The sequence below is a fragment of the Neophocaena asiaeorientalis genome, unplaced genomic scaffold, assembly GCF_003031525.2.
Source record: "Neophocaena asiaeorientalis asiaeorientalis breed wild unplaced genomic scaffold, Neophocaena_asiaeorientalis_V1.1 scaffold45, whole genome shotgun sequence".
NCBI classification, from domain to species: domain Eukaryota; kingdom Metazoa; phylum Chordata; class Mammalia; order Artiodactyla; family Phocoenidae; genus Neophocaena; species Neophocaena asiaeorientalis.
The window spans coordinates 11,508,508-11,532,836 of NW_020174642.1; the positions used below are offsets into that span (position 1 = coordinate 11,508,508).

General features: G+C 55.4%; 1 protein-coding gene across 4 annotated transcripts in view; it reads left to right on the forward strand.

Annotated features, from left to right (window-relative positions):
- The window catches only part of AGPAT3 (1-acylglycerol-3-phosphate O-acyltransferase 3), a 71,210-nt gene that overhangs the window by 36,301 nt on the left and 10,580 nt on the right, over nucleotides 1-24,329 (forward strand). For 3 of the 4 annotated variants that reach the window (XM_024758162.1, XM_024758163.1, XM_024758165.1), the window contains 6 exons: nucleotides 7,784-8,010; nucleotides 16,332-16,501; nucleotides 17,102-17,263; nucleotides 18,169-18,322; nucleotides 18,819-18,921; nucleotides 23,370-23,445. In XM_024758162.1, coding sequence (XP_024613930.1) covers nucleotides 7,833-8,010; nucleotides 16,332-16,501; nucleotides 17,102-17,263; nucleotides 18,169-18,322; nucleotides 18,819-18,921; nucleotides 23,370-23,445 — 843 coding nt within the window. In that variant the 5' untranslated portion in view covers nucleotides 7,784-7,832. Of the gene's footprint in view, nucleotides 1-5,851; nucleotides 5,881-7,783; nucleotides 8,011-16,331; nucleotides 16,502-17,101; nucleotides 17,264-18,168; nucleotides 18,323-18,818; nucleotides 18,922-23,369; nucleotides 23,446-24,329 lie in introns of those variants that run through there. The other variant, XM_024758164.1, reaches the window with a different exon arrangement.

Here is a 24,329-nt window from a genome sequence, read left to right on the forward strand (position 1 = left end):
AGATGGATGGGTGGGCGGATGGATGGATAGGTGGATGGATGGGTGGATGGATGGGTAGATGGGTGGATGGATGGGGGGGTGGGTGGAAGGATGGATGGGTGGATGGATGGATAGCTAGGTGGATGGATGGGTGGATGGATGGATGGGTGGATAGATGGATGGATAGATGGGTGGATGGATGGATGGATGGGTGGGTAGATGGGGGGATGGATGGGGGGGTGGGTGGAAGGATGGATGGGTGGATGGATGGATAGCTAGGTGGATGGATGGGTGGATGGATGGATGGGTGGATAGATGGATGGATAGATGGGTGGATGGATGGATGGATGGGTGGGTAGATGGGGGGATGGATGGGGGGGTGGGTGGAAGGATGGATGGGTGGATGGATGGATAGCTAGGTGGATGGATGGGTGGATGGATGGATGGGTGGATAGATGGATGGATAGATGGGTGGATGGATGGATGGATGGGTGGGTAGATGGGGGGATGGATGGGGGGGTGGGTGGAAGGATGGATGGGTGGATGGATGGATAGCTAGGTGGATGGATGGGTGGATGGATGGATGGGTGGATAGATGGATGGATAGATGGGTGGATGGATGGATGGATGGGTGGGTAGATGGGGGGATGGATGGGGGGGTGGGTGGAAGGATGGATGGGTGGATGGATGGATAGCTAGGTGGATGGATGGGTGGATGGATGGATGGGTGGATAGATGGATGGATAGATGGGTGGATGGATGGATGGATGGGTGGGTAGATGGGGGGATGGATGGGGGGGTGGGTGGAAGGATGGATGGGTGGATGGATGGATAGCTAGGTGGATGGATGGGTGGATGGATGGATGGGTGGATAGATGGATGGATAGATGGGTGGATGGATGGATGGATGGGTGGGTAGATGGGGGGATGGATGGGGGGGTGGGTGGAAGGATGGATGGGTGGATGGATGGATAGCTAGGTGGATGGATGGGTGGATGGATGGATGGGTGGATAGATGGATGGATAGATGGGTGGATGGATGGATGGATGGGTGGGTAGATGGGGGGATGGATGGGGGGGTGGGTGGAAGGATGGATGGGTGGATGGATGGATAGCTAGGTGGATGGATGGGTGGATGGATGGATGGGTGGATAGATGGATGGATAGATGGGTGGATGGATGGATGGATGGGTGGGTAGATGGGGGGATGGATGGGGGGGTGGGTGGAAGGATGGATGGGTGGATGGATGGATAGCTAGGTGGATGGATGGGTGGATGGATGGATGGGATGGGTGGACAGGGGGGGGGATAGATGGATGGATGGATGGGTGGATGGATGGGTGGGTGGGTGGAAGGATGGATGGGTGGATGGATGGATAGATAGGTGGATGGATGGGTGGGTGGATGGATGGATGGGATGGGTGGACGGGTGGGTGGATAGATAGGTGGATGGATGGGTAGGTGGGTGGGTGGATGGATGGGTGGATGGGTGGATGGAACAAAGGAAGGAAGAAGGGAAGGTAACAGCCTTGGTTCTCCTTCATTATGGACTTTGAATTTGGATCACATATAACTAAACCGTTCTTTTAATCCTATAACCCAGACTTCCTATCTAGAACATCAAAAACAAGGCACTTTTGATATGTTTAATGTCTTCTCCCTTCAGCAGCCACTGTGCTCAAGGTCAGAGCTGCTCAGGAGAGACTGCCTGGACAGGGCAGGGTGAGGCTCCCGGGCTCTGACCTCAGCTCCGAGAGGTAGTTGGCCCAGAGTGGTTATCGGTGGTGATGCCTTCCCCCTGGATCTCAGGAGCAGGGCAGCAGGGCAGCTGAAGTGGCGTCCCCCAGAGCTGGCCAGCTTCTGCCCAGTGGAGAGCCACAGCACTGGATGTTTCAGGCTGGGGTACAGTTTCAGGCTGGGGGTGCAGTTTCTGATTGGGCGCTGCTCCCCCAGCTGTAAGATTAGACCGTGTTGGCAGAGGCTGGAGGGACTGACGTGGGCCCTGTGTGTAAATGGGAGAGCGGTCTTCCACGTGCAGAGAGCCATTCGCCTTCCCTGCATGGAGCACGGAAGCACTCTGATGGGCCCTCGACTACAACTTCTGTTTCTGTGGAAAGGCTTTATTGGAAAGATGGGGGTTTAGGCAAAGATGGGGGTGTGCCTGGGAAGGAGATCTGAAGACCACACCATCTGCCAGGCTAATTCCTGAGGAAGAGGGACAGAGGGGCCAGTGCCAGTCCTGTGGGCATCTGGGGCGGGCCCTGAGGCAGGTGCAGGGGACGTGAGCAGGGTGAGGCTGGGCCAGGATCCGCGGCAGACCCCGGGCCTCCTGGGCAGCAGGACATGGGAAGGGGCCTGTGCACGCCCAGAATTACGGGATCTGGGAACAAGGCCTGCATACTTCTAAGAGCTGTGTTCCTCTGCTCCAGGGCCCTGACACACACCGCAGGCTGCGGGCTTAAACAACAGACATCGATTCTCCCTGTCCTGGAGGCTGGAAGGCCGAGGCCAGGGTGTCGGAGGCTGTGAAGGAACAAGCTGCGTGTAGAGACCGCCTCCACCCATGTCCTCACACGGCCATCCCTGTGCACGTCTGTGTCCTAATCTCTTCTTATAAGGCTGCCGGTCTGATTGGATTAGGGCACCCAGTGCCCCCGTTTAACTTGATTTCCTTTGTTGAGACCATATTTCCAAACACAGCCACAACATACCCTTGTGAGGGGACACAGTTCACTCATAACAAGAGGTGCCAAGGTCGGGGCTGGCAGTGGCGGCGGCAGAGCCCAGCAGCGGGCCGGGCCCTTGGCGGGATAGTGGGGAGTTGGTCCAGGCGCTCCTGGCTCCCAGGTCTCCCCTTCACCACCCTGAGCCCCGAGCAACGCGGCCACGGGAACTGGCTCCGAAAGAGCAGCAAAAGCCCTGGAGGGACAGTGTCAGGTCCACGAGGGTCCTGCTTCTGGGGCAGGGGGAGGAGGCAGTGCTGGAGCTGGGAGGAGGGTCTGGTCTGGCTCCCGGCCCTTCCTGCCCCACCGGAGCTCTGGCCGCTCCCGAGAGGCCCCGGTCACTGCCTCTCAGAGGACGCGTGTCGTGTTGCAGCTCCGGGAGCCTTACTCTAACCTGCCCTGGAACTGTGGGCAGCACGGCTCTGCCGAGTGCCCGGCCCCTCCCCCTCCCCCGGCCGGCCTCTGTTCTGTGCCCCTTGTCCCTAAGTGGCAGCGCCACCCTCTGTCTCCCCTTCGGGGAGGGTGAGTGCACCTCGTCCCCTTCCCCGAGAAGGTGGGGTCCTGGCAGCTTGTATGGGGCCACAGTACCCTTAGGACCGGGCCGTGCAGGTGCCAGGCTTCTGGAACTACCTAAACTCTTACCTGAGGACGGGACTTGGGCTCAGGTTTCCTGGCCAGCGACAGCATCTGAGCGTTAATGAAAAGGGGCCGATGTCTTTTACTTTAAAATAAAACTTTATGGAACAATGGCGGTTACCTTGGGGGTGTCGGGGGATGGATGGATACCAATTATGCCTCATAATTTCTGCCTTAGATGCGTTCTTTTATTCTAGGACGTATCACGTGTCTTCTAGAAGCTTACAGCAACGTCAGTGGAAGAGCTGCGTGTTGCAGCAGTTTTGAGGCATCTCATTTGTGTCGCGAGGTTAAGTGCATCACACAGGCAGGGGTGATGGGTCCCTACAGCACCCATTACAGGGCGGTGGTTATGGGTCAGAACAAGCTCTGCCCACTTGGCGCTCAGGATGTGAGAGTTAGGTGGGAGGGGGCCTTGATGGAAACTGGGGTCAGAGGCGGTTGGGGGTGGATATCAACTCAAACGTCTCCCATCAGATTGGGGGGTGAGCCCAGCAGGCTGAACTTTTGCCTTCAGACACCTAGGGGCACTGCCTTCACCAAGCTGTGGCAGGAAGGGGACAAGGGGCAGTGCCCCTGGTGGGTGCAGCCAGGAGCCTCCAGCGTCATCCTGAGCGTGAATTAGTCTCAAGGAAGCAGAGTCAGACTGCGGGGTATCTACGGGACAGCTGTCCCGGGCTCTTCCGGTGGGAGTGGGAGCGTGAGTGTGGTATAGGTCAGAGGAGAACAGGGGCGTGCGATCAAACGCCGCACTGGCCCTCGACCGGGGCCTGGATGAAAAGAAGTGACACAGGCCATTTCGGGGAACACAGATGGGATATTTGGTGATATGCTCACGTCAGTGTTAAATTTCTCAGATGTGATCACGGCGTTACGGTCAACCAAATGCCCAGATTCTAAGGTGACGCAGGCTGAACTGCTTAGGAGTGGATTTTCATCAAATATTCCAGAAGAAGTTTTTAAACTTAAATTTAGCCTATGCACAAGAAATGTCAAAATTAAATATTCATACATATTTTTGTTACATAATGTTAGGTTAAGATGATTGGTAAAAGACGCTCAATCATAATAAATTGTATTACAATGAGATCCTGTAGAGGACGTACAATGGAAATACACATTTTTTTTTTTTTTTTTTTTGCGGTACGCGGGCCTCTCACTGTTGCGGCCTCTCCCGTTGCGGAGCACAGGCTCCGGACGCGCAGGCCAAGCGGCCATGGCTCACGGGCCCAGCCGCTCCGCGGCATGTGGGATCTTCCCGGACCGGGGCACGAACCCGCGTCCCCTGCATCGGCAGGCGGACTCCCAACCACTGCGCCACCAGGGAAGCCCTCAAATTGTGAATTTTAACCTTCTCCCAGGCTGGCAACATGCGGTCGGCTGCTCCCTCTGATGCCGGGCAGTGGTGGCTGCAGCCCCGCCAGCCCCGCCATCACAAGGGTGAACAACCTGTACACTGACGACCGTGCTGGACCCAGAGAGCCGCTCTGCTTTTCGCTTTCAGTACAGTATTCCATGAGTTACAGGAGACACTCACTTTACTATAAAATAGGCTTTGTGTCAGGTGATTTTGCCCAACTGTAGGATAATGTGAGTTTACACCGAGCACGTTTAAGGGGGGCGAGGCTCAGCTTTGATGTTTGGGAAGTTAGATGTATTAAATATATTTCAACTGAAGATACTTTCAACTTACGATGGGTTTATTGGGATGTAATCCCGCTGTAAGTTAAGGAAGATCTGTATGTTTAAAAGTTCACAGTATGACAGAATTTATGCCCCTTGCATATTTAAACTTGGGTTTAAAAATGTAGGAATCACCTTAGAATTGTCTGATGATATATATATATATATTTATTATTATTTTTTTAATGTTTTCAGGGGCTGCACACGAGCCAGTGCTCCTGGGGCCTGCCGAGTTGATGCTTTCCTGCTTACCAGTCTGCAGGCCTTGGGGGAGAGCTGGGGAGGGTGTGGGCTGATTGGGGAGCAGGGTGGGTTCTGCGGGGGTGGGGGGGCTGGTCAGCCCTCCCCCACCGTCATTGAGGGTCCTCCAAGTTAGCACGTGTGACTGACGTGTTACCAAGACTGTCAGGCCCAGCTGGGTCAGAGGTGGTAGGCCGAGAGGCAGCGATGTCCAAGCAGATGGTGGGCACTGGGTGCTCTCGTGGCGGGGGCAGGTGGGAGGGGCCTGGACTGCAGCTGCCGACGTGCCTTAGGACAGGGTCTGGCCCACAGGGAGCAAGGACACCAGACCCACCTCTGGGCATTGGGGACAGACTGACAACCAGGGAGGACAGCCGACTGCAGCCAGGAGCCCCGGCCGGGCTCACCTCCAAGCGGGGCTGAGGGGCCGTTCCAGATGGGGGTGCGGCTCTCTGGGGCCTCTGGGGACGGACTTCCTCGACCAGAGATTCAGGAGATGGACCGGGGACTGGTGCTTGTTAAACAGATCCCCGAGGGAAGGCCTGTGTCCGCACAGAGGCTCGCTGAGGAAAGTGCGGGGCCAGAGGCTGCACACCTGCTGCCGTCGGCAGGTGAACAGGTGAGCGGACAGACTGGAGACCGCCCTGCCATCTGAGGCTGGACTGCAGATCCCATACGGGCCTCTTTATGTGAACCCCTAGCAAAGGAAGATTGATCCCGTGTCAGAAAGCACAGGGGCTGGGGGTGGGGCGTGGACTGGGGGGTGATGGAGCTGCTTTGTCTTGATCGGGCAGTGGTCTGACAGGCGCCCTCACACTGCGCACGTGTGAGTGATACCTCTGTGAAGCTGATTCTCCAGCAGGTCTGGCACGGACCTGGGGAACCTGCTTTTAACAGCATCACAGCTGATGGGCCGATCTTTGAGCTGGCTTTTGGGGACCCTGGTTATTGTGGCCCACACGTTTATTGTGCCTGACCCAGGATGGCGGGGTGGGGAACAGCCTGGTCTCCTGGAGCCGGGGGTGCAGGGAGCCTGCCGGGTGGCAGGTGTGGGTCCAGATGCCGGGCGGCAGCGTCAGGTCTGGTCAGAGCCGTTATCTCTGGTCCCAGAAGGCAGCTGGCCCCAGGCCTGGCCTGGCTGATGTGTGAGTCTGTGCGTTACAGAGGGGTCCCCGCCCACGGGGGCACAGACGCGGGGCTCCCTGCTGGGATTGGAGTGCGGCCCTCCTGCTTTGCACTGCGTGGCCCTGAACAAGTCAAAAAGCCTCTGCGCCTCTGCGCTTCCTTTGCTCGCCCGTCACATGGGGGCAGTGACGGCGTCCCCCGGGGCAGTGACGGCGTCCCCGGGTTCGTGCGGGTTTAGGAGGCGGTGGCAGGAAGCGTGTGCAGCGCCACACGTGCGTCCTCTCGGGGCCTCTCGGGGTCAGAGCTTTGGACACGAAGGCGGGAGGCTGGGGCCTCTCGGGGGCTGCGGGCATCAGAAGGCCTGCCCGGGCCTGGGGGGCCGGCTCCCCTGGGGACTCCCACACCTGGCGCCAGGCCTCGGCTCCTTCCCTGTCCTCCCGGACATCCTCCCCACGTGGCTGTCGGCTTCTCCGCCATCCCCGCCCCTCACGCAGCCACTCGGGGGCCAAGGGCGGACGGAGGGCATCCTCTGGAGTCACGTGGTCTCGCGTCTGGCACAGCAGCCAGGCCCTTGTGCCCCGGTGTGCCCAGCATGGCCACCCTGGAGGCCTCTGGAGCCCACTCCACTCGCATCCCAGAGAGCGTGGGGCACGTCTCTGGAGGACCCAGCCGCGGTCGAGGCAAGCAGCCACCAGGCTGTGACGTGGCCGGCTCTGAAAGTGCCAGGGCTCCGTCACAGCCGTCTGCTTGTTTCTGTCCACACGAGATTCCAGGGCAGCTCGCGGAACAAGTACAGCCATGAAATGCGAGCCTCTGGCTTCATCTTTGAAACCAAGAAACCAGTGTTGAAGGGAAGCGGGAGAAGCTGGCTGAGTCCCGAGGGGTCACCGCTTCTGCGTTAGAGACCAAAACAAAAGCCTTTCAGCTAAAAAAGGGTACAGCAGCTTGGGAGTTAAAAGACAGTAGTTGAAATGTTTTTATAGAGATTGAGTGTGCAGTTTTGATCTTTTAAGTAAGATGCTAAAAAAAGAAAAGAAAAATTACCCATCATGCCTTTACCTAGAGATACTCACTATTAATATTTGTGTGCATTTCTTCTAGTCTTTTCTTTCTTCCTTTCTTTTATGCATGTGTGTATACGTTGTGTGGTGTGTATGTAATGTGTGTGTGTGTGCATGTGTGTGTGTGTTGCGGGTGATGCCTGCGTGCACGGTGTGTCAGCTCCCCCGTCCGCCCCATACGTACGTCGCTCTCGGGAGGGAAGGGCATGAGGACCCCGTGGGGGGTAGCTGCAGATCTGGGCTCTGGAGTGAGCACCGTGGACCCCTCCTCTGCCCGCAGCCCCTCACCCCTGGGGTCCCTGGCGCCCCACCTGACCGCCGGTCCCGTCTTCGCAGGACGGCCGTTCTCAGTGAAGGGCCCTGCACTCGCTACTGAGCTGTGGCCATGGGCCTGCTTGCCTTCCTGAAGACCCAGTTCGTCGTGCACCTCCTCATCGGCTTCGTCTTCGTGGTGAGTGGGCTGATCATCAACTCCATCCAGCTCTGCACACTAGTCCTCTGGCCCGTGAACAAGCAGCTGTACCGCCGGCTGAACTGCCGCCTTGCATACTCGCTCTGGAGCCGTGAGTACCACCCGCGTGTGCACGGCGGGGGTCGGGGGGCCGCGGACAGTCAGGACGGCCGCCTTTCTGCTGGATGGTCCCAGACAAACCAGTGCAGGGCCCCTGGGGTGAACGCCTGTGGTGGTGAGACGAGACGCGGTGGGCTGGCTCTCGCTCCCCGGCAGGAACCGGGGGCTGCTCCTGGCCAGTAGCTGTAGCGGGGGCGGGGTTTGGTCCGAGCTCTTCACCGGGCTGAACCACGTGACGGCCCGATCCCTGAGCCTCTGGACCCACAGAGGTGGCAGTTCCACGTGGTCTCACGCGGTACTCTGGAGAGTTGGAAACGAGCAATGATAAAGTCAGTTCACCATGACCAAGCCCTAACAGCTGCCGCCAGTACGTGGCCAGTCTTAGGTCACCAGACCCCCAGTCACCCCCACACCAGAGCACAGTGAAGCTCCCCTCGGGCGGCCTGTCATCACGTGTAGATGCTGCGGTACCTCTCTGCAAAAGGCACGGACTCCCACCCGTCTCTTAATTAAATATATGTGTTAGGCATGTACAGGTGTTACCGATACGCCCTTGTGATGTGTGTGCATTTGTACGAACGGGATCAGTCTTCACCCATCAGCTGCACAGAGACTTAGAAGCTGCTGACGGGGGGCGTGGGGGGGCCGCTCGCCCTGCAGGTTGGGGTCACGGGGCACATCTTTGGACGGCAGTTTGCCGGTAGTGATGGACAACTTAAACGGTTCTATTTTTTGACCTAAATATTCCACCAAATAAGAAGGTAACCTAGAAAGAGATCTGCAACCATACATATGTGTGCAGATATTCTCATGTTACCACTTTTATAGTAACATAAGACTAATATAAAACTGAGCAGCCTAAATGCCCATTAATGGAAGCTAACTGTGGTGTGTCCACTGGATGGAATCCCACACGGCCACTAAGAACAACAGGGAGAATCTCTCTGGCCTGATAGAGAGCCAAGTCCAAGATACATTTTTAAGTGAAAACGGAAGCGATAAAGCAAAGCACAGAGGGTGCTCTGCATTTATTTACTTTTAAGACACGTGTGTGACGTGTCTGCACTTGTGCGTGGCCACCCCTGCTTAGAGAAAGCTGAAGGGTGAACAGAAAACGTAACTACCCCGGGAGTGAAGGAAGGCGGGGACTCAGGTTTATTTCATACTGTGTGCTGTGTACACTGCTTAACATAAGAACACGTTTCTTTTACAATGAAGAGAAAATAGTACACACGTTACTTCCTGTGGGAAGCGGTGAGTCTGTGTGCCTGTCCCTGTGACCCCTCCCAGTGCAGGAGCAGGAAGACGGCAGCTAAGCGGCCGTAGGAGTGTCCACGCCCAGGTGTGTGCACCCCCCCGCCCCCGCAAGGCGCGGCAGCCCCGCCTGTGCTTCCAGCCATAAATAGTCTGAACTGCAATAAATAAATAGCATAAACTGAGATAGTTTCCTAAATAAAAGGCCACCTTTGTGTGTGTGTGAGAAGGAGAATTAGAAATCCTACCATATAGGACATACAGGTGAGGTATTTACGAGTATCACCCTCGTGGGAGGTGAGTACATACCTAAAGGGCAAATGCCAACTCGATGAAAACCATCATAGACTCCACCTCCGGCAGTATTCTGAAGTTAAAACGCTACAAAACAGCCAAACTCTGGCGAATAAAAATTGTAATTGTAATATTTTTTAAAAGTAAAAGCTTAGTGAATGAATGTTACAGGTTAGGTTAGATACAGATTAGATACAGCTAATGAGAGAGTGAGTGAACTGGACATTACTATGAAGAAATCATCCTGATTGCAGTAGAAAGACAAGATGAAAAATATAAAACAGGAGTTAAAAGATGTAAGGGGAGAGTGAAAGTCTATGGAACAGGTCTTGGACTCCTGTACCCAAGGAAAGAATAAGCAGAAGCTCCATTGGAGGAAATGATGGCTGAGAATTTTCCCGAACGGATGAAAAACAAGATTCTGTAGCTTTAGGAAGCAAATGTATACGAAGCAGGGTATATAAGCAGAAATTCACACTTAGACCCAGCACAGAGAAATCACAAACCACCAGAGACAAAAAGAAGATCTTAAAAACGCCCAGAAAAGAAAGCTAGAACACCTACAAAGATTGACAGACTCCCAGCTGACTCGGCAGAACGTATGTTATCAGAGCCAGAGGGAGTGGGCTGTCTCCAGCCTCGGCCTAGAGCTCTACATCCAGCAAAGTGACCTTTCAGGACTGAGAATGAGATAAAACAGCCTGAGGGAAACAAAAAGTGAGTATATCGTCACCTGAAATTTTTTTAAAGAATATTCTTTAGTAAGAACAAAAGCCATCAGAAAAAGTAGGGTCTGAGTTACCAGAAAGACTGGTGGACTGAGAAATTGGTAAGTAGGTAAATCTAAACAGTCACATAAAATAGTAACGATGCCCCAACCCGCGTGGCTGAGAGCAGACAGGACCAGCGGCAGGCAGTCTGTCAGTCAGGAGTGGGGACAAAAGTTAGGACTCCATCATTCTCGTATTTGTCAGGAAGACAGCAGAGATCTTTCCTTAAGACTGTTAACTAAGTATAGGGTAGAAAACAGAAGTCAAACATAACTTCTAAACTATTTGAAAAAGATGGATTAAAAAAGCAAAGACAAATTCATTTTTTAAGGCAAGAAAGTATAAAAAAGCACAAAAATAAGAAAACTTGAGGTAGAAGTTACACTTGAGGTGTAAAATCCTCCAATATTTGGAAGGAACACAGGTGCCCACTGAACCCACATGCTGTGAGAGTTTCCCCCAGGACCTGGTGAATTTGGGGGGCTTCTCCACTTGTCCATTTCTTAAATACACGAGCAGGAGTCCTTCCCGGATTTGAGCTGGTGAAACCTTTCCCCGATTCCGTGGGCATGTGGGGTGAGCGAGGGTCACACAAATGTGGAGACCAGCGGTCCCCAACCTTTTTGGCACCAGAGACCGGTTTCGTGGACGACAGTTTTTCCGCGGACGGAGGGCAGTAATGCAAGCGATGGGGTTCGCTAGCGGGCCAGCCGCTCGCCTCCTGCTGTGTGACCTGGTTCCTAACAGGCCGAGGACCGGCACCGGTTTGCGGCCCGGGGGTTGGGGACCCCTGGTGTAGACGACCCTGAACCACTGCTTTCTTTTCAGCTCTGCGAGCATCCCTATGTTCATTCTGTGTTGCCGGTGTCTTTTGCTGTCCCCCCGAGCCCAGGGTGACGCGTCGTCCTCAGGCCCGAGGAGTCTTCGTGCTGTGTCAGGGGCACAGATGTGGAACCAGACAGCCTGGCTGGGGCCCTGGCTCCCCGCTGACCTCAGCCAAGGCTCTAACCCTTCTCGTCTGTGAAATAGAGACGGCGCCTCTCAGCTGGACCATCAAGGTTAAATTAGCGCATAGAATGTGCGCACGACTGTTCCGTAAGCGATTACCATTAGTAGGCAAGTTTGAATTTTCCAAAAACTCATTCGTTGGAATGTGCAGAGCATGGCTTGCTCATGTGTGTTAGGGCAAGCATATGTTCGAATGAAGGAAATCACAAAAAAAGTCCTCACTCAACATATTCTCCAAATTGACCGTGAGCACATTCACAGCGCCAGCCCTGGCCGCGTGTGTAGCGATCTACGATCTATGATCTACGAGAGACCGATGTGACTGGAAATGCGCTGAGCAGCCCACCGGGCCATGCTGGCACCTGGTGGAACAGAGCTGCCTCGACACGCCGCTTTCCTGCAGGCAGCCCTCTGCTGGGCTCACTCTCCGGGCAGGGTGGTGGGGGGGGTGGGTAAAATGCCTGCAGGGGCTGCCTGTGCTGTCTTCAGTTCAGTCCTGCTCACCAGCCCCACCTGGGCCAGGCCTCTCGCTGGACCAGAAATGCCCAGGTCCCAAGTGCGGCCGGGGGAAGGCACCCCGCCCGCACCCCATGAGCACTTCCTCCCCTGCATCCTGGCTGCTGGCCAGAGCTCCCGTCCATAGAAGCCTGCCGTGTAGCGAGGAGGCCGTGTACCCGTGCAGGCCGCCCAGGGATGAGCGCACAGTCCCATGCAGTGGTCCTCGTGTGCCTGGACGGTGCCACGGGGTCGCAGCTCCGGCGTCCTTTCCACCTGTGAGTGGCCAGCGGATGTGGTCCGTCCCCCGCAGGTGGCAGCTCTGAGCCGGCGCTGTGGTGTCCTGCAGCGTGATTTGCAGGTCATCCTGGGAGGCGGTCGTGGAAACAAGGAGCCTTTAGATGCGGCGTCAGTGCCCACGTGCGTGAGGCACGTGTTGTCAGGCCTAAGTGAAGAAATGACTTTGAAAGGTAGCTTTTTTAGAAAATTCCGTGTCTGTGGGGGTTTTAGACTCGCACCCCTACTCGCTTCGTCCAGGGCTTCCTCCATCACACACAGGGACGGCCGGGAGAGCCGGGTTCACTGGGGTCCTGAGCAGCCCCTGCGGGCTCTGCATCCTCCCCAGAGGACGGCTGAGGTCCCTGCTCCTTGGACGAGGGGCCCGCAGGTCGGAGCAGCTCATCCAGGCCGCCACCCTCGCTGCCGGGTGATTTTTACGTCAGTGGGTTGAGGCTGTATTGATTCCTCTCAGACTTGTGGTGAGAAAGCATCGCAGGATTTCCCCATCAAAGAGACGGCCACACCGCAGCGTTCACTGCAGCATCGTTCACAATAGCCAAGGTGTGGAAACAACGTCAGTGTCCATCAGCGGACGAACAGATGCGCAAAATGTGGTCTCTGCGTACAAGAGAATTTTATTCAGCCTTTAGAAAGGAAATCCTGCCGTATGTGACAACATGGGTGAACTTGGAGGACAAGATGTGGCGGAGCCAGTCACAGAAGGACAGACTGCGCTTGTCCTTCTTATATGAGGGGCCTAACGTAATCGAGCTCAGGGAAGCAGAGGAGAGAATGGGGGCTGCCGGGGCTGGGGGAGGGGAAGGGGCGAGCGCTGTCAGGTGGGTGTGCAGCGCCAGTTACACACAGTGAGTAAGTTCTAGAGGCCCGCAGTTACCAGTACTGTACTGTCCACTCGGAATCTGTGAGGAGGGTAGGCCTCAAGTTAAATGTCCTCACTGCAGGCTTCCCTGGTGGCGCAGTGGTTAGGAATCCGCCTGCCAACTCAGGGGACACGGGTTCGAGCCCTGGTCCGGGAAGATCCCACGTGCCTTGGAGCAACTAAGCCCGTGCGTCACAACTACCGGAGCTGCACTCTAGAGCCTGCGAGCCACAACTACCGAGCCTGTGAGCCACAACTACTGAAGCCCGTGAGCCTAGAGCCCGTGCTCCGCAACAAGAGAAGCCACAGCTCGCCTCAACTAGAGAAAGCCCACGCGCAGCAACGAAGACCCAGTGCAGCCAAAAATAAATAAATAAAATATATGTCCTCGCTACAATAATGAATAAACCCTTCCTTGTTCCCAAGCACATTGCTTCAGAAGCAATGGTTTCAGTCAGCCACAGGCTCTTACTTGACCAGCTGACACACGGAGGTTCGCCCAGGCCTCCGTCATCGAGAAAGGGACAGGAACAGGCCATCGCCGAGCTGCACGCAGGCCTGTCTCAGCCCTGGTCCCCGCCGCCTGGGTGGGGTGTTCACCAAGCCCCAGCAGCTGCCTGTGCTTCCGGATGGACGGCTCAGCCTAACCTTGGGCCTCTTTATTTCTTTTTCTTTTAATGTTTATTTATCGGGCTGTGCCGGGTCTTAGTTGCGGCATGTGGGATCTAGTTCCCTGACCAGGGATCGAAGCCGGGCCCCCTGCGTGGGGAGTGCGGAGCCTTAACCGCTGGAGCACCCGGAAAGTCCCTGTTTCCGTCTGCTTTGTAATTCTTAAACAGCTATCGGGGGGGTGAAATTCACCCATATAAAGCATGCGGTCCGGCGGTTTTAGTGTATTCATAGAGTCATGTGCCCATCAGCACAGTCTAATCATAGAACATTTTCACCCCATAAAGAAGTGGTCACGCCCCCATTCTGCCCCCTCCCCAGCCCCGGCAGTCACTATTCTGCCTCCTGTCTCGGTGGCTTTGCCTCTTCTGCACATTTCATGCAAATGGAACCATGCAGTGTGTGGTCGTGTCTGACTCCTTTCACTCGGAGCTCAGTGTTTCCAAGGTTCGTCCACACCGTAGTGCGTGTGAGGCCTACGTTCCCGCGTCACTGAAAGACGTCACCCTGTATGGATACGCACTGCCTGTTCGTGTGAGGCCCACGTTCCCGCGTCACTGCAAGACGTCACCCTGTATGGATACGCACTGCCTGTTCGTGTGAGGCCCACGTTCCCGCGTCACTGCAAGACGTCACCCTGTATGGATACGCACTGCCTGTTCGTGTGAGGCCCACGTTCCCGCGTCACTGAAAGACGTCACCCTGTATGGATACGCACTGCCTGTTCATGCATCAGTTGACGCACATTTGGGTTGTTTCCCCTTCGTGGCTTTGTGACTAACGCTGCCATGAAGGTTTTGCACAGACATCTGTCCTCACTTCTCTTGGGCATCTACCTAGTGGTGCCATTGCTGGGTCCTCTGGTTACCCTGTCTGGAACATAGTTTTCCAATGCGGCTGCACCTTTTACGTCCCCACCAGCAGCGTCAGGGGTCCTAGGCGCCCTCTCCGCACCAGCACCTGCTATTTACTGTCTGTTAGATGACAGCGTCCTGGTGCATGTGACGTGGTTGCCTCGCCGTGGCTTTGGCCTGCACTCTCCCGACGACTGGTGATGCCGAGCATCTACTCGTGTGCTTGCCGGCCATCTGTAAATCCTCTTCGGAGACCGTCTGTCCAGGGCCTCTTGTCTTTCCATTCCTTGGGTCTTTATTCGTGCCTTGAATGCCGGCTGGAAGTCGCCAGGCTAACAGGTTCATCCCGGGGGGGAGTTTGCCTCTGTTGACCTGGCCTGCGTCCCCTCAGAGCCCTCTCTGGTCCGTTGATGAAGCTTATGGCGAGCATGTCCTGGAGCTGACCTCTTTATGACCCCTCCTCGGACTGCCCCGAGGGTAGGAAGGACCGCGGTTTGTGGTTCGAGAGTGTTCAGGTATTACCTGAGAGTCGGCCTTCCGTCCAGTCCCCGCCTTGTGTAGAAAAGGAAGTGCAGACGCCAGCACATGGGGTGGAGCTGTGTGTCCCCCAACTTCCACCTGGGCTGGTGGGGACACTAAGTGGAAGGAGAAACCAGGCCCCGTGCCGAGTCCCATCCAGTCCCCCACAGCCCTGTGAGGAAGCCACTGTTGTCTCCTGTCAACAGGGAAACCGAGGCTCAGGCAGTCAGGCTCAGAGCCCACTGTCTAAGCACTGGGCTGTCCTGCCCCATCAGGCTTCCCTGGCCTCCCTCCCCAAGGGCCAGTCTGCGGAAAACCGATGGCTTGGTGTCCAGCAAACAAAGGACAGGCTGTCTGGTGGGCGTCCTGAGCCTGGGAGCCATACTTCCTGGTCTGAGGCCACCCTCCTCGGGCGCCTGGCCGCGGTGGGTGTGATGCTGGCTGGCTGTGGGCCTGCAGCCTCCCCTTCCTGCTCTGCTGGGGACTGAACGTGTGCTATCCCGTCAGTGCAGAGCACCTGTGAGAACTGCAGTCGGACATGACGATAATGGTATCCACCTAAACTCTCGTAAAGAGTAACGTGGGTAAGGGTTACAGTACTTAACGTACATAAACTGAGGACCCCTTTGTAGCCCGAGGAGGACCCTAGTTTATTCGTCTATTTCTGTGTTTTTAAGCTTCCTCTGAAACTTCCCACAGAGCCCCGGGCTCTGGGCTGAGATTGGAACTCCACCGCTTTTTATCTGTGCTTTGGGAATGATGTAGCACTAACCCAAGTCGCCTGAGGAGTAGATGACTTAACTTGTGTAATTTACATAGCAGAGCACGTGGTATCCTGCCGGTATTCAGGAACTCGTGGCTGTTGACGATAACAGTAATATACGCTGATGGTGCATTCTCTCAATAAGGGAATGCTTTGCTCACCACGCCATCCTATGGGGCATTTGATTTTTAAGAAAAGCGAAGATCTGATTTTTAAGAAAAAATGTTTTAAATCAAGTCCTTTAGATATGTTGGTCAGAAAAACTTCCACCTAAAACGGGTTCCCTCCTCCATCTCTTCTGCGTTCGTTTGACTTCTCCCCTGACTTTTGCTTAGAGAAGCGTAATTAGAATTTCAGAAAACTTCATTTTAAACATAAACATAAACCATCAAAACTCATTGCTAGCCGAAAATGCCAGTCTGGCCGATCCCGTACAAGCCCTGCCCACGTCAGGGAGCAGAGGCGGGGGGCCCGGCCCGGAGTGCGGCGGTCCGCACCTCGCCGACGTCCCTCCCTGTGTGTCCTCAGAGCTGGTCATGCTTCTGGAGTGGTGGTCACGCACGGAGTGCACCCTGTTCACCGACCAGGCCACGGTGGGCCACTTCGGGAAGGAGCACGTAGTCATCATCCTGAACCACAACTTCGAGATCGACTTCCTCTGTGGGTGGACCATGTGTGAGCGCTTCGGCGTGCTGGGGGTGAGCGATGTGGGGTTCCCGGGAGGGAGTGGGCTGTGATATGCGGGGGTCGCAGGAGGGTGGGGTAAGTGACATGGGGTCCCAGGGAGGTGCTGGCATGGCTCCCTGGGGTCTGGCCTTCCCTCTGGTTTAGCCCCTGGTCCCTCCAAGCTAGGAGTCCCAGCATGGCTGACCTCAGGGCACCTGGGACTGCAGGCTGCCCCCAGCTGCCTCCAGCTGCCCCAGGGCTTGCTCATGAGACCAGGTGTCACTGTGTTTCCTCTCAACTCCTTCCTCCCCCGCTTGGCTCAGCTGCCTCCGATGAGACAGGATGAGGGGTCCCCTGCGGTGGAAGCGCAGTGCGTGGCGGCCCTGGCATCTTCCTCGGGGAGCCCCGGGCCTGGCGGCCAGCGCAACCTCTAGGTCCTTGGCTCCCCTGCTGCCCGCCTGCCCGCGCTTTCCCCATCTGGTGGCGCCTGCACTCTGGGTCCATGCTTATCTAGAGCGTCACACTCAGAGGCGGGGTCTCCCGAGGACAGCCGGTCCTGGGGGTGGCCTGCGGGGGCGTGCCCTCGGGGACCTTGTGGTCCTGATGCGCCAGCTGCTCTGCCCTCCCCCCAGAGTTCCAAAGTCCTGGCTAAAAGGGAGCTGCTTTACGTGCCCCTCATCGGCTGGACGTGGTACTTCCTGGAGATCGTGTTCTGCAAACGGAAATGGGAGGAAGACCGGGAAGCCGTCATCAAAGGGCTGAGGCGCCTGGCTGACTACCCCGAATACGTGTGGGTGAGTGAGGGGTGAAGCCACACGGACTGTGTTGTCTTGAGTCTCAGGGGCGCAGCCTGAGTTCTTAGTGGTGAGCCGGCAAGAGCCTCTGAGCACCAGGGAAGCTGTCTGAGGAGGGCGCGGCCCCGCCCCTCTGAGCCTGCAGGCTTGGGAACCCCTCTTGGACCACCTGCTTCCACCTGCCCCAGGTGGGACCCGCCGCGCCAGGGGCACCGCCGCCCCTCACACCCGGCCCCACTCAGAGCAGAGCCTGCTCGGCTGAGCCGGGGGCTCCCTGGAGACGTTAGCGGGCCGTCTGCCCAGCGCCCAGGCTGTTCCGCCGAGTCAGGGCTCAGGACAAGCCCTCGTGAGCGATAGTTCTGTGGGTCGACGTGGACTTCAGTTGTTAGAAGGTTTGCGCTGCACTTAAAACAGCCACCCTTCAAGGGCAGGGAAGGGCCCTGGGGGCCGGGGCTCTGGTGGTCCTTTCTGAGCCCCTGGATGGAGTTATTTGATGGACAGCCATCCGAAATGATCGGTATCGATCGGTTTGCATATCAGTTCCGGTCTCTGACGGCAGTTCCTTATTTGGTGTCTGTAACTCACCAAGGCAAAGGGATAGAAGACTTTGTTTTCCACTCGCCATCGGAAGGCTGCTGCCTAGGGATACCTTGTCTCACTCTCTCCGGGAAGTGTCTTTTCATTCCCTGAGAACAGGTGCAGGGCTGTTGCTGTCTGTGAAGGAGTCGTGGGCGGAGTGTGATTGCGGCATCTCTGGTCATGCCCCGCTCTGGTCGCTGGGGGGCGACATTTCCCCAAGACTTTGCCGCCAGGCGGGGGCACGTACACGGGCGATAAGGAGCCTGTCGGGCTCCAGTCCCGGTCGCCAGCACCGCCCTGACCTCCGTCCCCTGTCTGTGTCTTAGTTTCTCCTGTACTGTGAGGGCACGCGCTTCACGGAGAAGAAGCATCGGGTCAGCATGGAGGTGGCCGCCTCCAAGGGGCTGCCCGTCCTCAAGTACCACCTGCTGCCTCGGACCAAGGGCTTCACCACCGCGGTCCAGTGCCTCCGTGGGACAGGTAAGAGCCACCCGCTGGGACTGTCTCCAGCCCAGGCTCCAAGCAAAGCAAGACGTGAAGTCAGTGATTTGCCAAAAACCAGATCAGTGAGTTCCGTGTAAAATACAGGATGCCAGTGGCGTTAAAGGGAGAACTGAGTACTCAGATTTACATGTTGTAAGATTCTCGCATCATTTTTTGAGGTGATAAAATACTAGTTAGTGGGAAACAACTAAAATGATAATAAAAAAGGTATATAACTGAAAACCTTATAAAGGAAAAAATATATATCCAGTTAATCCAAAAGGAAGGCAAGATGAAAGGGACAAAGGACAGGATGGATAGGAAACGGTCTCTTTAAACACGAACGTGCCCGTAAGTACGGTAGATGTGACTCAACTAAATGCCCCGATAAGAGAGGAGAAGTGGCAAAAGGAGCAATCCAGGTCAGGAGCCACGGTGGCCCTGCTGCAGAATGTCAGCTGGCACCTGTCACCCTCTGTCCCTCTCCCTGCAGTCGCAGCTGTCTACGACGTCACACTGAACTTCCGAGGAAACAAGAACCCGTCTTTGCTGGGGATCCTCTACGGGAAGAAGTACGAGGCGGATATGTGTGTGAGGTGAGCAGACAGGTGCCCACAGGGGCGGGGCTGGCAGGTGGGTGGGACTGGAGCCAGCTCCTCCCACCTCCTGGCTGCCTCCCGGCGGCCCCCATGTGGAGGTGGCCGGCATTCCACCCTCCAGGGCAGGCATACGGTGGGGACAGTACAGGGCAAAGGAGTGGGTGCGACTTACAGGAGGAATGTTCCAGAAGCTCCAAGGGAGGCGTGACCCCTCCCACTGGAGAGAGCAGAGGCTTTTTGGAGGAGGCTTCTGAGCTAAAACTTGGACAGCAAGTAGGACTTTAATAGACAGGAGAAGGACAAGCTGTCCCCGTCTGAATGGGATGCACATGTGTCCCCCTTTTCATGGTGTACAGCCACGCAGACCACCTGGGAGAGAAGGTGGGGTCAGGGCCACGTGCTGGGCTTCGGGCTCCTGGCTGCCTGGTCTGAGCTGGGAGGTTCCACCCAGCCAGCCTCCACCCCATTGGCTCAGAGGCAGCCCCGCCCGAACTGAACTGGTGAACGCAGGACAGCTCTGGATGGCCCCCGTGGGACACTTTAGGATGCCCCAGAAGCGAAACTCAGCCCGAGGAGGGGCCCCATATGGCCCTTAAAATGTCCCCAGGTCATCAGAAACTATTCCCGTTGGTCTGTGCAGTGAGCATTTATTGCGTGTCTGCTGTATGCATAGGAAGGGGGTAGAGGGATCAGAGAGAAGGGAGCTTCTGAAAGGATTCACTGCTGAAGAGGCAGAAACCTGCTCAGCGGGCGGGGCTGCAGGCGCCACTCTGGGAGCAGAGGAAGGGAAATGACAAAGTGACCGTCTTTCTCTGCAGTTTGTTGGGCCATAATGGGAGAGGCCACCTGCACCCTGTCCTCCCACCTCCGGGGAAGCCCTTGTGGCTGACTCCGCCCCCTCCCCGCCCCCCCACGGTGCTGACCTTTCACCCCTGATAGAAACCCCGCATCTCTCTGAGCTGATCAATGTGGGGTGTCCCTCCCGAGGAACATTACGGCCTCACGCTGCACTGCTTATGGAGTGACTTTTGCTGGCACTGGTGGCTTTGGCCCAGAGGGGCAGGGATCTCAGGGTCAGAGGGGAACAGAATCCCTTTGGGGTTCCATCCCCAGTGACTCGTGGTCTTGGTGAAATGTCCAGACGTCCAGGGCCACCGGCAGAGCCTGAGGCTCCACTGGGAGAGCGGGCTCCATGTCTGTAACACAAGATCAAGGTCAGGGACTAGGGCTGCGGCCGGAGGTCGCTGAGTCTCTCCGCCACGCCACTCTCTGACGCTCCATGTTTTCTGCCTCGTGAAGAGAAGATAATCCACCCAGGAGTCCTTTTACCTTAAGGCACAGCCTGGGGGCTGCTCTATTCATTAAGTGGTGCTCTGACCTGATTCCAGCTCCAGGCCTAATTCCAGGCAGGCCTTCCAGGTCCATGTGTTGTCTGGATCGTCCTGTTTGAACTCGCCAGTCTCCTGTTTCACTCACATGTGCCCAGAAAGGCAGGACGTTCCTGTGTGTATAAGCCGCATAGCCCCGTCTCTGTGTCGGCCCCGTGTCGGCCACTGACCGCCACCGACTTGGTGTCCATCCTGCTCAGTCTGACCCAAGGAGGCTCTGACCGGCCCTCTTTCTTGAGAGCTTGAGCCAGGACAAGTTTAAAAAAAAAAATACCACTCAGTTCTCCTGCCCCAGTGTAGGAAGTTTCCAGGAATAAGTCTGTGAAGATAAACAGGAAGCTGGGTGGCTTTTTCCCTCTGACGTTCACAGAGGACTAGCTCAAAGTCACTGTAGGGTCTCCTATTCCATCCGGGGATCAAGGGAGAGCCCAGGACCCTTGCCCTTAGTTCTCTAGAACCCCTGGCCGGGGGCTGACCACTGGTGGCCAACAGGGAACGGGTGATTTTTCTGGGGCCCTGGATGGTCCCGGTCATCCTCACGGGAGCCCTCAGAGGCAGATCCTGCTCTTGTCCCTGGCTAGGAGGGCTCTGGCAGCCTTAGCCACCCATGATCAGAGCTGGTAGGTGGCACAGCTGGGGGAGCCCGCCTGGTCCAGCTGCAGGCCAATGCTCACACCACCCTCCATCCAGTCTATAGCGCCCCTCCACGTGGGCACCCAGCTCCAGCTGGAGAGGAGTGGTGCTTTAATCTGCTCGTTTTCCCCTTCGTTGCAGAAAATGTGAGGCTGTATTTCACCCAATCATATTTTAATAAATATATTCTTAGAGTTTCTGAAAGTTTCAACTTACTGTTTTGTATCACCAAACGGGTGTCTTGAGTAAAAGCAATATCCCAAAACATACCTGTAATCAAAGAAGACAAGGTTCCCGTGAGCCAGTGGAGTTGGGCCTCATTTCCCCGGGGGCCTGAGACTGGGCCAGGGCCTTGGGGATGGTGACTTGAGGCTCTCCTGTGTCCATGCTGGCAGTTGGGGCCAGCGTCCTCAAAGTGGAGTCAACTCCAGAGTTGTATTTATGTTTTATCTCATCATTTAAAACTCTTATTTTATATATTTTGTCCTGCATATAACAGACATACAACAGAACCTGTATGTGGTAATGTGAAATCAGGGGAGAACAGTCACGTGAGTTTGACACTGTGGGCCGTCGTCCCTCTGTGGACAGACCCCTTCCAACTTCCTTCCCTTCCTGAGACGGCACCTGTGGCAAACCCTTCAAGCGCTGCTTCTCACCGTGTACTCCTGGAGGTCCCCAGCACCTTTCGGGTCCACAGAGTCAAACCGTTTTGTTTACAGGAGGTTCTAAGTCGTCTTCTCTCCTCTAAGCGTACAGCGGGGTCTCCCAGAGGCTGCGTGACATGTGGCCCAGCATCGCTCGGATGTCTGGTTGCGTGTGTGCTTGTAAAACTGGGAAGTTTTACAAGATGGATGGTAAAGATGGATAGGTATAACCCACAAAATCCAAAGCTCTCAACTTTTAGAGACAAGAAGGTAGGGCTTTGGGCTTTTTCGTGGCGCAGTGGTTGAGAATCCGCCCGCCAATGCAGGGGACGTGGGTTCGAGCCCTGGTCCGGGAAGATCCCACATGCCGCAGAGGAACTAAGCCCATGCACCACAACTACTGAGCCTGCGCTCTAGAGCCCGCGTGCCACAACTACTGAGCCCGTGCGCCACAACTACTGGAGCCTGCACTCTAGAGCCTGCGTGCCACAACTACTGAGCCTGTGTGCCACAACTACTGAAGCCCACGCGCCTAGAGCCCGTGCTCCACAACAAAATAAGCCACCATAATAAGAAGCCTGTGCACCACAACTACTGAGCCTCGCTCTAGAGCCCACAAGCCACAACTACTGAGCCTGTGCGCCACAACTACTGAGCCTGTGCTCTAGAGCCCACGAGCCACAACTAATGAGCCCGTGCGCCACAACTACTGAGCCTGCGCTCTAGAGCCTGTGTGCCACAACTACTGAGCCTGTGCGCCACAACTACTGAGCCTGCACTCTAGAGCCCGCAGGCCACAACTACTGAAGCCTGCGTGCCTAGAGCCCGTGCTCCGCAACAAGAGAAGCCACCGGAATGAAAAGCACCACACCGAAGAGTAGCCCCCGCTCACCGCAACTAGAGAAAGCCCACGCGCAGCAACGAAGACCCAACGCAGCCAAACATAAATAAATAAAAATAAATTTATTTTAAAAACCAAAAACGTTGAGATCCCTAAAAACATGGAGATTTGCCTCTGGCCGTGGACTTTTCTCGTGGCTCTGCTCTCACCCTGGGCCCTCTGAGGTGGGCAGCCAGCCCCCGGGATGACCGCGGTCCCTTGTTAAATTACTGTTGCTCACACGTGCGCTCAGCGGCCCCTCCTGGCGATCCCGAGGTACTACAGTTGCCGTAGAAAGCGGTCCTTGTCCTCCTTGTGTTACCGGGTAGACGCCTCCCCTTGTACGAGGGGCTGGTAATTCAGCTGGCGATAGGGCTTGTACAGAGGTCAGTGTCATCATTGACGCCAGCCGTTTGTTAATTGAGATTAAAGTTTCGAAATCTCGAAAATGCTTTTCATACTTGAAGCAAATGGATTTCATTTGTGAAACACAAACTCTTCTTTGCCTCATAACAGACACTCAGCCGTGGTCACTCCCAAAGAACAAACTATTAAGAAAGACCAAAACTGCTTAATGAACGGTCAGTTTTCCCAACGGAGCTGGGGGCGCAATCTGCTCGGCTTAGTGCTTCTGGGTGTCCCCGGGCGAGGCTTCCGCGCTCCCGGGCACATGAAGCACCTCCCGGCCCCTCCGTGGTTCCCTGGAGTCCCACCAGGCATGGGGGAATGCCCGAGAAGTTACTTTGATGTGTGTGTGTCTTTAGAAATTGAGAGTCAGATTTGAATAGAAAAGGCAGGGCTGACAAGTAACCCTGATGTATAATGATTTATTTTTCCTCTTTTCAGTTTGATGTCATCTGGTAATTCAATTTGCTTTCAATCTTCTTAATAAAACAGGAGATTTCCTCTGGAAGAGATCCCGCTGGATGAAAAAGAAGCGGCTCAGTGGCTTCATAAACTCTACCAGGAGAAGGTAAGGGCGCTCAGCTCTCCCCACACCCCACCCTCTTCTCGGGGTCTCACGAAGAGGTTTCGAAGGGGCAGCTAACAGGGCAGGCAGGTGGCACATTGGCTTCCTCTGGAGACGGGAGTGCTGTGCCACTCTCAAATTCTTCTTTCCAATCCTCTTCTTCGTCTTTCATTTTTCCTAACTTTTGAGGAATTAACAAACTAGAGAAAAGTGTAACGGATATCATAATGCTTGTATAACCATTGGCACTAACATTTTATCACATTTGTTTCATTTTTTCATGTAAAAGAAATTAGACATATAACACTCATTATGTACGTGTGTATGTGTATATATGTGATTTAATAGGTAAGGCACAATATAGATGATGGGACGGGCTTCTTAGGATGACCCCACCCGGTCCCTCCTCCATCCCCCCCAACATGCCTCACCCCCACCTTTATACTGTGTGTATAAAGTTTATTTTATGCACACAAACAAACAGGACACTAGGTTATCATCTTCAGCAACAGGGGAGGCTTGGATAATCAGAAAGTCCTTCTAGGATAAAACACGTATCCTTTTAGACGCATTGACAAGTGCTGAAGAAAGTAAGGGAAATCTCTAGGGAGCAAAAGAGGAGGTGGGACTGAAATCCAGGTGGGAAGGCTGTGAGCTGAAGCTCCAGGAGTTTGCTGGTCCACCCAACCTGAAGGCTTGAGTTTTAATGCTACACGGAAGCAGAGAACAAAGATTTGACCTCACTTGGGGCTGCAAGTTGGAACTGAAGACCCTGATGAAGCTGGGACCCTCTGGGAGTTTTGCCCTCAAGTGGTTAAACTGGAAAATGTAACTGCCAGCATAGGAAGTGACTCTGAAGGTGCCTTCCCCCCACCCCTCCAACCCCC